This window comes from Miniopterus schreibersii, assembly GCF_964146895.1.
Source record: "Miniopterus schreibersii genome assembly, chromosome: 8".
Classification (NCBI taxonomy): Eukaryota; Metazoa; Chordata; class Mammalia; order Chiroptera; family Miniopteridae; genus Miniopterus; species Miniopterus schreibersii.
In genome coordinates, this window is record NC_138109.1 from 82773041 (window position 1) to 82788896 (window position 15856).

Genomic DNA, 15856 nt, shown 5'->3' on the forward strand with positions numbered 1-15856 from the left:
GGGAGAGAGTAAAAAAAGATGCCCATGGTCTGGTTTAGGCACTGAGTGGGGTGTTTTGGGAGGATGGTTGAGGACCACGGGAGGTGGGGAGGCAAGCTCAGTTTAGGAGAAGATCCAAGTGGAATGTCCAGTACACAGTGGATATGTGCACCTAAAGTTTAGGGAAGAAATCTATGCCAAGGGACAGGTGGGCGGGGGGGAATCAGAATATAAGTGGTAATTAAGGCAATGAGAGTAGATGGGGAATTTACTATAAGAAGTTATTGCAGGTGTGGGCTCCACTATTCTCAACAAATACTTCAGTCATCTAGTCTCCAGTGGGAGTGTCCTGCCCACGTACATATATTAATATCAGCACCAAACTGAGTATTATAGTTTTTGGTGCCCAGAGCAGACTAGACCAGGTAAGCATAGAAGCTAGAATTCTGAGCTCTGTTTTAAGGAGGAATAACATACATTAGCATATCATCATCTTTATATGTTTATATAATCTAGGCTATATGTGTGTTTAAGTAGGGATGCATAGTATAGTTTATAATAGGTACAACGATTTAACAATAAACATAACAATTAACATGTATTTTAACAACACAAACTACTCAATAAAAGCATTTTAAGCAATTTAACACTAGCACAATATTTGAAGGTTGAGAGAAAAGGAATTAGAAAGCACCTGGCTTAAAGCTGAGGTACCTCCAGCCTCTGGTCATCAGAGACCGAGGCCGACCAGGAGAGGAAACAAAGAGCCTTGGTTACCTGTGCTCTGAGTCTGGAGCGGAGCTTGTGGTCTGACAGCCAAGGATGCTTGAGAGCTTCACTTGCACTTATTCGCCAGCTGAAGGGGATTCAGAGGTTAGAGGGAACACACCCGACGGGCCTGCACCTGCCCTTTGCCCTGGCTCTGCCACTGTCTTGGGAGACCAGGCACCCAGTGCTAATTCGCATCCACTCTGACTGCTGGGGAATTGTCAGCATTGTGTAGGTTACCATCTAATTCAACCAGGGTAACAACAAGGGCAAGACAGAGCAGAGCAAAAATCCAAAATTCTTGAACGTCTACTTTCAAATATAAGTAGTCAATCTTGGTGTAATGACTAAGCTTCATAAACTGAACTCTCAGTCAGCTGAAGAATTAAACATATGTTTGTTACTGTAAGAACAAAATGCAACAGTGATTTCTGATGCTTGCAAAAGCAATGTATGTATTAAACTGTTGAATAATACGTATTACTAACTTTTTATTTAAGAAGTTTTAAGGAGTCAAGTAAATAGGTGGAAAATTAATATAAATACTGAGAAAGAGCATTTTATATTCTATAATACCAATATTTGATGTCGGTCTTAGTTTCATCAAGTACTGACTTGAGTACTTAGCCAGTTGTCATTGCGCCCACACGCACACTCGCTGCCCCTTAGGGGCTGGTGAAGCCTGCGGACGAAGGGAGCAGCACCAGGCCGGAAAGTGCAGCAGGCCAGCCGACTCTCCCCAGGGCCCCGGCTGCCTCACTTCGCTCAGCAGTAACACTGGTGACAGCGGCCACACCCCTCGGGATCCCCATGCGATCAAATCAGATAACATGTGAACCTGTATTACGGGCCCTCGAGTAACGTCATTATGTTCAATGTCCGTTTCCTTACAGTGTTGAGAAAAAAGTTGATTTCAGCCAGGGCCACTGTGGCGTGGCACTCTGTCCCCACATCTGCGAGGGTTTTCTCTGGACACCCCGGTTTCCTCCCACACCCCTGAGATGTGCACATGGGTGACTGGTATGTCTATTCTATCCCACCTGAGTGTGGGGGGGTGACAGGCCCGCAATGGAAGGGGGTCCTGTCCAGGGTGGGTCCTGCCTGTGCCCTGAACCACTGGATGGGCTCCGGGCTCCAGACACTTTTGACCCTGAACTGGAATAAGTGGGGTGGAAAATCATTACCTTGTTTTTATTAATCTTTCTTATGTATGCATAGCTCACCTTTATTTTTTGGTGTTTTGGGTCATCATTTAACAAGTTTGTTAATGCTCTTGTGACCAGAAATATGCCATAGGAACTTAACTCTTGTTTATGTCAATTAGCCCATGGTACAGTTGGTTTCATTATATGTCATTTCACTTAAAGTCAAGTTTCCAAGAACCTATGGATGACATTACGAGAGGACTTACTGTGTCTCTCAATAGGTTTCTCAGTAAATGTGACCAAAGATTTGATAGAGCTGATGTACTTCCCTGTTCACGGCTTAGCGTTCAGTGTTATAAACAATAACAGCAACATCAGCTTTCCATAAGTGTGCCTCCCATCAAAGATAAAGCCCATGTCTGCTCCCTACCCTCCTCTCAGACCCAGCCCCCAGCCCGGTAAGTCCCCCGCGTCCTTCTTGGACTCTGCTCTGGCCCCTGTCAATATACTCTGCCTCTGCATTACTCACATTGTTTTACATCTTTTTAAAAATACCTCTCTCTTCTATTAGATCATGAGTCACCTAAGGGCTGGGACTGGGTTTCGCACGCCTGTCAACACCCACAGCACATTCTCTGGCAGATTGTAGGCCAGGAGAAGCACCTCCTGTGTGTCAGGCTCCGCGCCAGACCCGGACTCTTCCCATGGTGTGTGTCACCAGCCCCTCCATACTCCCTCCTGTGTATTGCTTCACAGTCATGCTCATTAATGACTCAAAAGCCAAAAAGATAATAAAACAACACAAGTATTGTTAGCCCTGCAAATCTTAAAAACTACCTACTGTACTAGAAGGCAAGCCCACTCTCTCCGCTGGCTGGGCTTTAGGTGAAGGTTGTGCCAGCAGGGCAGAGTAGAGAAGGCCCCTGAATGTGTAACAGTTAAGCATGGCCTCGGGGAAGGTAGGCTTATGTTTGGTTATAGCTCTACCACTTACTAGCTGTATGACCTTGGGCAAACTCCTGAGAGTTCATCCATAAAATGCCACGATCTTTCCACCTCAGGGAACTAGGTGGGAGTTGAAAGAGATAATGTCTGTAAAGCGCCTGGAACCGTCTGGCCCGTTGCAGGTCCTCAACTGAGTGATAGTTAAATGCTCAGCTACACAGAGTTGTATCCATGCTTCACATATGTGAAAGGCGTCCTGGAAAAGCTCATCCCAAACCCTTCATTTTGAGGGTGAGTCGGCTGAGGCCCAGCAAGAGCCCTTAATTGCTAGATCCTATTGCAAAAGGCAAAGGAGGGTCATGTGTGCAGCTCCGCTCGAGCCTCGCCACCAAGGCAGTCCCACATGTCAGCAAACTGGGCCAGGAGCATCGAGCGCTTCCTACCGATACCTCGGGGCCGGCATCAGAGACTTCGCGAAGGGGACTCAGCGGTCCTCTGCCATGAGCCGACAGCCCTGGCAGCACACTGCTCCTCTATCACCCCAACTTCCTCCGGAGCCCAGAAAGAGCTGGGGTTACCTCTTCTCCTTAATGAGAAGCTTGGAGATGAACTCCTTGGCCTCCTCCGAGACGTTCTGAAATTCCTCCTCCTCTAAGTCCCACCTGCAGGCCAGGATGTTGCTCAGGGTCTCGGCGTCATTATCGCCCAGGAAGGGGGACAGACCACTAAGTCTGCAAGACATGGGGTCCGGGTGAGTATCTTTTAAAACATCTTCAAACCCTTTACAGATATGTTGCTTTTTGTGTTTCTGTCATTTAAAGCTGAAAGAAAGCAAATAACCTAATATTTAAACATAATTTTATAATATATCTATTTTTTACCTCCCCCTTCCCCCTCCCGTTATAGCACTGCAGCGACTAGGTGGCCGCTGCACCTGATGGCGTGTCTCACAGGCCAGCACAGGCCCCCTTACAGCATTCACGGCTGAGAAGGGCCGCCACACACGCCCGTGGCAAACCGGAGTGTGGCCTCTGGGGAGTAAGGCTGGCATTAGTCATTCAAGAGATGGGGACACAGGGCTGCTTTTTAAATTATTTTTAAGGCATTGGGTGGTATCCTAGGAGTTGAAGTGACCAGAGAAGAAGATATACAGGTACTTTTTCATAATTTACTCTTTTCACCCACAGTACTCAACAGAGCCTGGGAAGCAACCTACTATGGTGCCGTGTTATTTATTTTTAAAAGACCTAAATTAGAGCTTTTGTTCAAAATAGCAAAACCTCATAGAATATGCGTGACGATTGAGAATACAGGGCAGGGCCTGGAGATCTGCTCACAGCATGTAGGCGATGACCCCCACACTCCACATGTCCGTGGGAAAGGAAACGAAGTCATAGTTCACAACTTCGGGGGCGAGAAATTCTGGGGTTCCAAAGTTCACCTTCAACTTCTCCCTGGGTTTGTATCTGAAATTTAGAAGACACACAGAGAGATGGAGAGCATCCATCAAAAATCATGGAAATTGAAAAGATGCAGTCTATAGACAAAATAACTTCAGCCATCTGGGAAATTTAGAATAAATAAGCTTTAAAGGAAATCGCACATTGTCAAAAATTTGTGAAGATGTTCTAAGAGTCTTAAGTCATAAAATACAGTAAAACCTTCATAATCTGAAGTGGTTATGAGAAAAGCCACTCAGAACAATTAGATCACCTGAATTATAGAATCTGACCAAATAAAAACCTATATGATCCTTGACATGTAGATGGACTGAATAAGCCCATAGTAATGAATAAATTAAATGTGATAATTTACAACATCTGTTCTATGTTCATCACTTATGTACTGAGGTCCCTGTAAGCTCTTTGTTCCCTTAAAAACCTTAGATGTGCCAGACCCTTTGCAATCTTGTTTACACTATTGATTTGTTAAAAGTAAATCTGTTTACAAATGGAACAAATGTGAAAGACTAAGACAAACTCTTAAAGTTTCTAAATTCATGTTTTCAAATTTAACAACTTCACTATATTAGGTTTTAACTTTTTATCTTTTTCTTGCATGCACTGTAGAAATTTCTAAACATTCAAACCCCCAAGTCAGCAAGGTAGAGCTGAAACATAATTTTTGTTACGTTAAATCTAAGTGAGGGTTTGAAACCAAGGGGTATATCTATCAGATTTATCTTTGCAAAGAAAAAGCACCCGTCATGCTCCCAACTCCATTCATACACCTATGTTCAAGTAGACGTACCTTCTGGCCAATCCAAAATCAATAATCTTTATTTGTTTAGCATCCCGATTCACACACAGGATATTCTCAGGCTGCCAGGAGAAAGAGACACATTAGCAATGAAAACAACCATCATTCACTCAAATTGTCCTTGAACCACAACTAAAAATACAACGATGCTCAGGAAAAACATAGCAGGCCTTTCACTCTGGGGCTGGCCCGTCTGCGTGGGTATTTTCCCCTTTAATTATGTGGTAGACGAGGTTTTGGGTGCCATGCCAAATGTGCATTACCCGCGCCCCGCCCCGCGCCTGCCGTGGCCGTGCTGTGTGAGCGCGGCCGGCCTCCCCGAGGGAAGAACAGGGGGCTGCTTCAGTGCTTCCAGATGCACTGTGGGGGCGTCTCAGCTTGACATCTGCCCCTAAAATTATGAAGTATGAATTTCCCCTTCTTGGAGGACTGTTTTACCCACGGATTTATGAGTTCTAAGAGAAATGGCCTGATTCATTTAAACAGCCACCCGAATGTGCACTAGAATGTGCTTGGTCTACAGGAAAGCCGTGTGTCGAAGGAAGGCTCCCCCCATTTCATTCTTCATTCTCTGCAGTTCCAAAGTTGCATGGAGTTTGGTCTCAGTGCCTAAAACCCTTGACGAAGTATCCCCTTGGAGCTTGATTCTGGTAAGACTTTGCCCTGCCAACCTGACAGTCTTGGGGTGAAGGGGGAGAAACAGGTGGTCGCACTGAAACCGAGTGTCTACAGAATGTCTTACACGTGCCTGCGTTTGTTAGGGCAGAAAAACCAAGATCAGGGAAATACAAGAGATTTGATTTAAAGCTCAGATTATCCATAAATGAGAACATTTTCAACAACTTTTCTGAGATTCTCAAACTCTAATCCATCTCGAATCTTCCCTGATTGCTGGGGGCATGTCCTGTCCCTTAGGTGGGACCCTGGAAGCCCCCGCCCAGCCTGTCCAGGTAGAGAGGGGGTTCAGACGAGATCAGATCCTCAGAAACACTTCATGAAATAGCATAGTCCATTGGGTTAGGTAAAACGGCTTTGGAAGCTCTTTTCTAAAAGATCTCTAAAACAGATGTCCACGAGTTAAAAACTATTTATAGAAAGGTGGGTGCCATCTAAGAACATTTGGTTTTATGCTTAAATAACTGGTCAATCATGTATAAAGCTGTCCAGTTGTCAAAGGCTGTGACAGAAAAAATTTGTTTGCAGAATGTGAAGCAGCAGCTTCAGGGCACTTCTGAAGTTATTTTCTTATAATTAGGGAATTAAAGCATATTTATTGGATAAGATTTGTAAAACAGGAAAATATAAAGGACAGTGTTTTAAAGTCACCGCTAATCTCCTTTACATATGAGGGGCACTCGTAAGATTTTGGGCAGTTTTCCTTCCAAGGAGCTTTCTGAAGGGCTGAGTGGTCCTTAGAGGCCCATGTAGCCACCGCCTTTATCACTTCACCTACAGGCTGGAGCTGAAATTACCCACTGCAAGTCCTCAGTCAGCGTCATGAAGCCACACAGGGAGCTGTCTGGCTTACGACAGGTCAGGTCCTAGCGCCAGCTGCCAATCAAATCCCTTTAGGGATATCTGCAGAATACGAGCACTCAATGAAATGCTCCATGAAAACGCGCATTATCAACTCAGTTCACAGCCAGAGCTTTGCTCATGATTTTTAACCTCTGACTTTGCTGTTTTATGTACCACTTACTCCTGCCCTGTGGACTCGAGAGGCAGAGTCCATAAATCAAGACAGCGAGGGAAAACAAGTTAGAGAGAGGCCCATGGGAATCTATTCAAGGAAGTTAAGTGTATTTAGCTCTGCAACCCCTGATGATTTACCATAGATGGCATGTTACATAGAATCCTTCGTCTCACTGCCGTGCTGGGAAAACAGGCCAACGGGAAAATGGCTGAGCCACGCGGGAGATCCGCTTCATGGTGCCCAGCCCAGTGTCAGAGCTGGTCGTTTCCTGGCCCTGGCTCTTTCATTGGTTGCAACCAGGTACAGTTCACTTCTAGGGACTTCATGAGAGAGAAACCAATTCCCGCTGCTCACAGAAGCTTTCCACCATCTCCAGCGTGGTGTCCAACCCACCGCCCTCCTCGGCTCCTTAGCATTTCGTCACTACTCCTCTGGCTGCCCTGGGTCCCATTCTGCCATTGGTTTCTCCTCAGTGCTCTAGCGTGCCCATCGAAAAATAAATCCCTCAAGTCCAGAGCTTCCTGAATGAGTTTAAGGAGAATGCTGGGGACTCTTGGAGAGCTGGAAAGTTTAGCTACTACTAGGGTATGTTGACCTAGGAAAATTCTCCCACGTACTTAACACATAATGACAGGGGCACAATAAGGGGACGTGTTGGTGATGGCGGTGGTGGTTTCCACTCTAAACTTTTAGGGAAACGATCTCCCATGTGGGTTCCTTTGGCACAGGCAAGTTCCAAGAATCTAAAGAGTAGCCTCTAAAGAGGGAGAGTGCAAATATTAGTGGGTGACAGAAGTTGGGAATGGGGACATGAGGTTAAGAATCTGGATTGGTATTAATTCCTGAATATGACCTAGTGACAGAGTCAGTGTCCTGAGCTGGTGTAGAGGATCTGATAGGGCCTCTGATCCACATGCGGGGAAAGGTCAGGAGCAAAACAAGCTCTACCTTCAGGTCCAGATGGAGAATGTACATCTGGTGCATGTGCCGTATTCCCTCACATATCTGCTCGATGAACAGGATGGTGTCCAGCTCAGTCAGATTGTAGTTGTCGTCAATGATCCGGTCAAACAGCTCGCCTCCCTCCACGCTGCAGAGGGGAGAGGAGTGAAGTCCCGAGTCAAGGTTCCTTCATGAACATGTTTTCCTTGCAGCAGCTCGGTGTTCAAGCTCCTCTAACTCTCCCTACAGAGGCACGCACCCCGTTCCTTCTCTGCCTTCTTCGCCGTCTCCGAGGACTCAGCTTAAAGGCCCTTGTCTTACCCACCGCCCATCTCACAGCCTCAAACTCCCTCTCATCCAGTGGCCACAGCTCTGGAGTGAGTCACGTCTGCCATTTCCTAACATACACAGGAGATAAAGAGGACCCCGCCCTGGCCAGTGTTTCTCCATGGTTAGAGCACCAGCCCGGGCGCCAAAGGGTGGCGGGTTCAATTCCTGGTCAAGGGCACATTCCTGGGTTGCCGGTTCAATCCCCTGCCCCGATGGGGTGCGAGCGGGAGGCAACCAATCGATGTGTCTCTCTCACACCGATGTTTCTCTCCCTCCCCCCTCCCTCCCTCCTATTCTCTGTGAAAATCAATAGGAAAAATACCCTTGGATGAAGATTACCAGCAGGAAGCAGGAGCAGGAGGAAATAAGGAGGGCTCTAAGAAAGTTCCAAATACCAGCTGAGGGCCAGGCAGGGCCTCCTGGACTAATTTCAGTGAGAAAGAGCTTCTGTGTGGCTGATGCTAAATATTTAGTATTCAAAATTTGCCATTGAACAATGATAAAGAAAATCCAAAATGAGGAAATAATGAACTGAATCACAATACTGATTCAGTGTCAGTTAGAAGTACTCACTTTCCAACGAAACGCTAAGTTTTTAGAAAGCGAATTTTAAATGGAAGTTTCTTAGCCCCAGTGAGTAAGAGTTTGACACGAACTCTGGATTAGTGATTAGGCTGAAAGTGAGATGTAGTCAAAAACCACTCCCCTCCAGGTCAGCCAGAACACCAAGGAAGCTGGATTTTGACAGTAGAGCTCACATATAAAGTTAGATCTATGTGGTCACCCTGCTTCTTATTAGTAAAATCACATACGGAGGCAGCTACTTCTAAGTAATGTCCTTTCTGAAACTGATGAATTATCTTATACTCGCAAGTCGGAAGCAGCGGTGCCCCAAGCGTGGACCTAGCAACTTCTGAGGCCGGACAGAGCGGCCCCCATGGCCCCTTGGACACGTGCCCAGCTTCGCAGGGGAGCGGGAGGGGGAGCAGGAGGGAACACCTACTACTCCATGACCAGGACGATGTCATTCTTAGACTCGAAGGCGTCGTAGAGCTGAATGAGGTTCACGTGATCCAGCTGGTTCATGACGGCGATCTCGTTTCTCACGGAGTCCTGAGGAGAGGGACAGGCGCTCAGCGAGGTGAGGACACAGGCCGGGAGGCTCCGCGGCCGCGGGGCCCTTACCTTGTCCCTCGCGTCTCTGGTCTTGATGACCTTGGCCGCCAGCTTCAGACCTGTCGCTTTCTCCTCACACTTGTGAACCTGGCCGAAGCGCCCCCTGCCGAGGGAGAGACCAGGCAGCGTGAGGCTCTGTCCCCCCAGGACCTGGCTTCGGTCACTGCCAGGCAGGCCAGGCAGCGGCCCGGGCATTTCTTGTTTTGAGTCTGAATGAGCGCACCTGTTAGTGCATCTACGGTAGCCAACGAGCTTCTACAGCAGTGTCAAGGGTGGTCTGGGGGCCACTGGATCAGAACCTTCTGGGGGCAGGAATACATGTTCCCAGCTCTACCCCAGACCTACCAAGACAGGAGCCTGGGATGAGGCCCCGGAATCTGCATTTCACAGCATTCCTTGGGTAATTCATGTGCACCCTAAACTTTGAGAGCCTCTGTTATAGAAAAATTAGGGTCGTTCTGGATACATAATAATGTTACAAGCTAGGCTTTGTGAACAGTACAGGCTGTGAACATCAAATTATTTTTGGAAACTGCACATAAATAAATAAAAATTAATAATAATATTACATATAGACACATATAATCAAAAATACATATACATCCTTATTTCTGAGCTTTACGACAGTTTAGCTTGGATATAAACATATATTCACTTTGTAAGATAGCTCCTTACACAGGTAATCACACACAGCAATGCACCCTGGTGATCGATTTTCAAATCTGACTTGCTGGCTTTGATTCCTGATTTAGTAAAACTGACAGAGCCCCAGTGCCTGCTGGTGCGATGGTGGCTATCACAGCAGGGCCGCGGGGGGCTTCCCTAACAGCACCGGAGCCTAAGGCCGCGGCCACGGCATCTTAGAGGCCGCAGAGGTGAGGGCCTTGGCCACAACCCACAGAGGCGGGGTGACGACACCACCACACCCCACTCAGCGAGGCTGCACACCCTGGGCAGAGCGGGCGTGTCCATTAACAGCCAAGCGAGGACTTGGATTCCAGCCGCTGTTCCAGCTGTTCTCCAGGGGCGCAGGAGTACGGCCGCGGGAGCCTCACGTCGCTGCTGATTAGGAAAATGGTTTTTCTCTCTTGATTAGCAAAATCCCAGAGCTGCCTGGCTCCGCAGAGGTGCCTCATCTCTGACCTCAGGACTCCCTCAACTGTCACATGATTTATTCCGCAGGTGCCTTGAGTGGCGAGGCCACCTCCCAGAGTTCCTGCTGGCCCCACACACTGATACACTCCGGCCACTGCATATGCTGAGCTGGGATTGTAAATACCCCACAGGCCACGGGCTGGGAGGTGAACCCCAGGAAATTCAAGGGCCTGCTGCAGGTACATCTTTGGGGATCCAGTGATTCCCTGCCCAAAGTGAGAAATAATCTGCTGCATCTGGAACGTCTAATCACTGACAGGGAGAGGTGGTGGCTGCTGATCTCGGTGCACTTTAAGGCAACAATACACACTGGTCTGTGCTCCTCTAACTTATGTGCCCAGTGAGATGTGGCCGCCAGTTTTGAGTGGAGCCCACACAGGAGATGCCAGCAGCTGGTGCAGACCAAGAAGATCCAGTGAGCGTCTTAAGGAGCCATCGACAACCTTGACCAGAAACAGCACAGACCCTGGGGATTGTTTCAGAGCCTCTCTGCCAAATCACTGCCTGCCTTTAGAGAGCGGGTGCGGGCTTGCAGTGAGGTCCCTGAGGGGCCAAGCAAGCTGCTGCAGGCAGGGGTGCTCCCGAGTCCCCGGCACCTACTCCTGTTTCGAAGCCCGTTCCCCCGAGCCAGCCTGTCTCGGGGGTGCTCTCCACGGCCAGCCTGCTGAGGAGGACGCAGTTGGGTGGCTGTGCCCGGCCCAGGACAAAGGAACATAGGGCGGGAGGAGGGAGAAGGGACTTGACAAATGCCAACCACGCCCCCAGCGGGCAATCGGTAAACACACGTTACAGCAGCTTGGATGTTTCCCAAGGTGGTGTTAATAAATGCTGTGTATATTTGTTCAAATTTCCTGTTTTCCTCTTCCCATTTTAAATAGATATACTCATGGTAGTAAACTTTAGAATTTAGGCTTTAAATTACAAGATATCAGAGGGGACTGTGACTGAAGTAGAAGAGGAAGGAGCATCCCCAGCAGTGAGCTCGGTCCCCACTCTTATTTCTTCAAGGAGACTGTGCACTGAGATGCCCTTCAAAGAAGTTCTTCAGTGAAGAAAGTAATTGATTGAAATGGGTGATAGTAATTAATACAATGACAACATAAATGGAAAACCAACAACGATAAGGACTTAGCACGGGCTGCAAGGAGGGCACAGTGCTCACTCGTGTCCACAGTTTGTTTCTCTGTCTTCAAGCTTTGGGCAGCTTCTCAACCCACTGGTGCCTCACAGTGGGTCTCTTACCTTCGGACCATGCGACATGGGAAGGAAAGCAGATAATAAACGTGGAATTTAGTCACTGTCCCCACATCCACCTTCCTGGGACCAAGGGTGATTGTCAGAAATGGTTAAAATCTCTTAAAATGTTTGTTTCTGACCTTTCTGATTCTCAGGCAGAGACCGGCAAATATTTAGGCAACACTCAGGATCCGTCTCTTGGCAAGTTCTCTTTTTTTGTTGGAAGTGTGTTAAAATTGAGCATGACTTACCCGCCTAAAATTTCTGTTCTGCTCACAGTGTAAAGGCTGTTGACAGCTGTCTGCTTGGCTACTACGATCCGGTGGTGAAAGGGTGCCGGAGGGGCTGGGCCGTCGCCTAGAAGGTGAGAGGGGAGAAGGGCCATCTGTTAGGCAGTCAGGCTCTTTACAGCCCTGAGCACTGGGCCTCAGAGTGAAGTTGTGCTCATTTAATAATAAAATATAACAGGCCATCTGTTTTATTTCTAATGATCCAGGGAGTATAAATTTTCATTTCACATTTTGACCTGTGATTCATGAAGGTGACACCTGACATCTTTGAAAAAGAATGTCAGGACCACTAACCTCTGGGTCATGCCATCTTCAGGGCAACTTTTAGAAATGTCAAAATAGCCCAGCCGGCGTGGCTCAGCAGTTGAGCATCGACCTATGATCCAGGGGATCTCAGTTCAATTCCGGTCAGGGCACATGCCCGGGTTTCCGGCTCGATCCCCAGTCGGGGGAGTGCAGGAGGCAGCCAGTCAATGACTCTCTCATCACTGATGTTTCTCTCTCTCTCTCCCTCTCCTCTCTCTGAAACAATCAATAAAACATATTTTTTAAAAAAGAAAGAAAGAAATGTCAGAAGAGTTGAAAATCTCCAATGCTAATACAGTCCAAGGAGGTTAGACTTCCAAGCCTGAGGCCATTTAAGTTCAAACACAAGATATAAGTCGTTCCATTTTTAAGCATCCCAAATATAGTCTATTATTTTCATTAAAGCAGAGAGAGAGAGAAAGTGAAAAGTTTCTTCATGTCATTAAAATGTTTGAGATTATTACATATTACTTTCCAAAGTGTTTTAGCCTTTATTTTAAGATACACTTAAGGCACAAATACCGATTTTTTCTGGATGAAAAAAGCTGGCCAAGTATGTATTCCACAGCTCTCAAATTCCTCTGCTTTCCACTTTCTATCTTATGTGTTTAAACTCTAGTCCACCTCAGGATTGGTTCTGAAATACAAAATTATATTCTCTCAATATTCTTCTTTGTTTTCCATGTTACTGCTGTTAAAGTTTGCTTGCCAGGCACCTATTCATTTCCTCCTTTATTCATTAATTAGCATCTGCTCCACACACCTTCTTACATGCATACAAAACACACAGAGGAGGTGAATAGATAATGGGTTTGCTTTCAAATATGTACCTTTATTCAATATATAATTCTTGAACATTTACCTTGTGTTGGGCATTCTGCCAAGTGCTAATATTTTTTAAATTGAGATAGTATAAACCTCTGGGAATCTGCTTTGATGTGGACATTCACCTCTCACACCAATAATATGCAGAAAAATAAGGTCGTGATGGGGACATCCTCTTGCTGGCATTCATCTCTTCAGACCCAAACAAGTGCTCGAGCTAGAAACGGCATCTCACGGCGTCAGCATGGCATGACGTCTCCTTCGGGATGTCAGGCGGAGTGAAACTTATTTGGAAATGCTTGCTGGAGAGGTTAAGAGCTTTAAAGGGCTGAAACAAAAGCCGTTTCGTACCCAGTGGAGTGGCCAGGTCTTGCTGCCTGGGGCCTTCGTTCCAGCGGACTCCAGGGGTTGGCCCTGCAAGCGGCCCTGGGCCTGCGCGGCTCCCCGCGCCCTCCCCGGGGCGCGCCCTCGGCTGCCCGGCCTGCGCCCTGCTCTTCTTGCCGCCCTCCTCGCCGGCGCGCTCCTCCGGCCCTCTCCGCTTGCCACAGCCCGCCTGCTCTGCCTGCTCCGCTTTCTGGAAAAGGGGCCCCAGGGCTGGCTTTCCCAGCACTCGCGAAGTGGAAATGACTCTCCCACTGCTGACGCACCTGGAAAATAAAACTCAGCTGCAGCTCTCCGAGCTTTGGAGAGAAAACTTTTAGGTGGTCAAGTTTCTTAGAACTGAAGCTTCCTCAAAGTGGTGTTTTGGTGAAGGGACACTGATGACAAGAGGTGGTGGGGTCAGTGTTTGGGAATGATGGAGCAGTGTGCTTCCCTGTCAGATCCAAGGGGCCGAAAGATGGGTGTCGGCAGCCAGCGTCCCAGAGGATCTCCCCAGTGGCTTCATTGGGACCCCAAGTTATTCCATTGACCCTTTACAAAAGCAGTCATTTCATTAATACCTAGCTAACTTGTCTTCATTTTTTCACTTCCTTCCTTTGTAAAAGAAATGACTGAATTATAATAATAGAAGTAATCTCCTCTGAATATTATCAGCAGGGAGAGTAAACCTTTCTGGTGAGAGAATTGACCTAGTTCCGTTTGCAGCAGCTCCAGGCCTCATGAAGCACATCTTTGCAGCCGTGAGCTTTCTTAGTAACATATGTGTTTATGTTTAATTCTTGGAAAATTAGACTTCTCCATCACTAGGTTTCAAATACAGTGTTTAAAAATGAAACAAGAATTATATCTTAAATCCCTAAAAAAAAATACCCCCGAAGTTTGGATTCTGTGGCTCATCATAGCGTAGAATAATTAATTTTAATTGACTACATAATTAGCTGCATTATATGTGAAACTTCGCAGTTGAGGGAAAGTCACTTAATAATCAACTTCTTACTCAAGCCTCACAATATTTGGGAGAGAAATAGTCAACTTATCGTGTATAAAGGGGCAGGTAAACTTTTAGGAATTAGATTTAGCTTACATATAAGTCTGATCATTTTTCAATTCTTTATCTTGGGAAGGATGTGCTCTATATTGCTAAAAATAAGAAATTTTTGCTTGATCTTTAAAAAATATTGATTGATGTGACTGCTATTAATCATTATGATCTTTGTCTTTCTGATGGTAGGTGACTTAGGAAACAACACCGTGAATGAATATGTCACAGGCATGAAGAAAAAATAATGGCATGAAAACTTGGCCAAAAAGAATCTACACCGGTGAAAACTGGTTTCTAGGCCATTGCTTTAAAAACTCACTCAGTTATCCTTTGCTGTGGCCTTAAATTGTGGCGGCTCATAGATCCCCACAAAGCACCAGCTGTGGATGTGCAGTGTGCTTACCCCTGCCTTTCACGGGGCTGAGCACCATCCGCTTGGGCAGCATTCTGCTTTTTATTTGAACACGTGTCCATCACTGTTTCATTTGCAGCCGACGATCCCTCTTCTTCCTCAGGCTCCCTTTCTCTCGTGTGTTCCTTGGAATGAAGCCCATTTCCCTTGGTTCTGAGCACAGGACGTTCGTTTTCGCCCTCGGAGGCATGCTTGTCATCTCCAGCACTGTTCTTTCCTTGTCTGTGCAGTCTCTCCGAGCATAAAATGTCTCTTCTGTCTATATTTCCTCTTGGCTCTATGGATTTTCTTAGAGCAAAATCTTCTACCTCGCCTTGTGGTCTTTTTGTGTGAAATGCGGACAAACTTCTCTGAACTAGAGAGGTATTGGTCTTCTCTGCATTTTCCTTGTGGGGTTTATTAACTTTTTCTTTGTCAGAGGAAGGCTGGTTCTTCTGGGAAGATCTCTCTAAAAGCCACCACAGGACACAAATATTTTAATGGAGGTTGTGTCTGACCAGCATCATTTTGTCTTCCCACAATGGCATCTCTATTCAGCTCGTCTTTATCAGCAGACAAAAGCCTTTGCAAAGCAAAGTGGAAGTGAATATGACCAACTGACTGACAGCTGGGTTCCCCAAGATTTCCTGGTTTGTAACTAGTGGGCCCAAAGCCAGTGAGACAGAGGTATTGGAGGAGAGCAGCTCTTCTCCCGACCTGGGGCTCACGAATGCATCACTTCCTCTGAGTAAGACCCGAGAGCGGACCTGCACAACAGAGCTTTCTTCACCCATAACTATCTACTTCGGAAGATCTTACCTGTGGGGGCTGAGGTCCCCTTGCCCTTGACGGGTGCCATTTCTTCCTGGTTGGGGTATGACCACACCTTCCCCTTAGCCTGTGGATATACAATGAGGAATGGGGATATTCAGCAGAATCTCTGACTTCTACACACTAGATGCCAATAGGATCCTCCCGCCCAGTCATAACATT

The 15856-nt window shown here is 46.8% G+C and overlaps 1 protein-coding gene across 5 annotated transcripts in view; it reads right to left on the minus strand.

Annotated features, from left to right (window-relative positions):
• The window catches only part of MYLK4 (myosin light chain kinase family member 4), a 93416-nt gene that overhangs the window by 17308 nt on the left and 60252 nt on the right, over positions 1 to 15856 (minus strand). For 3 of the 5 annotated variants that reach the window (XM_081146063.1, XM_081146064.1, XM_081146065.1), the window contains 11 exons: positions 15683 to 15761; positions 14876 to 15332; positions 13401 to 13696; positions 11880 to 11985; positions 9247 to 9340; positions 9065 to 9174; positions 7738 to 7879; positions 5088 to 5158; positions 4175 to 4303; positions 3416 to 3568; positions 757 to 835 (listed from right to left, as the gene is read on the minus strand). In XM_081146063.1, the coding sequence (XP_081002189.1) occupies positions 757 to 835; positions 3416 to 3568; positions 4175 to 4303; positions 5088 to 5158; positions 7738 to 7879; positions 9065 to 9174; positions 9247 to 9340; positions 11880 to 11985; positions 13401 to 13696; positions 14876 to 15332; positions 15683 to 15761 (1716 nt within the window). The remainder of the gene's footprint in view (positions 1 to 756; positions 836 to 3415; positions 3569 to 4174; positions 4304 to 5087; positions 5159 to 7737; positions 7880 to 9064; positions 9175 to 9246; positions 9341 to 11879; positions 11986 to 13400; positions 13697 to 14875; positions 15333 to 15682; positions 15762 to 15856) is intronic. The other 2 variants (XM_081146067.1, XM_081146066.1) reach the window with 1 other exon arrangement.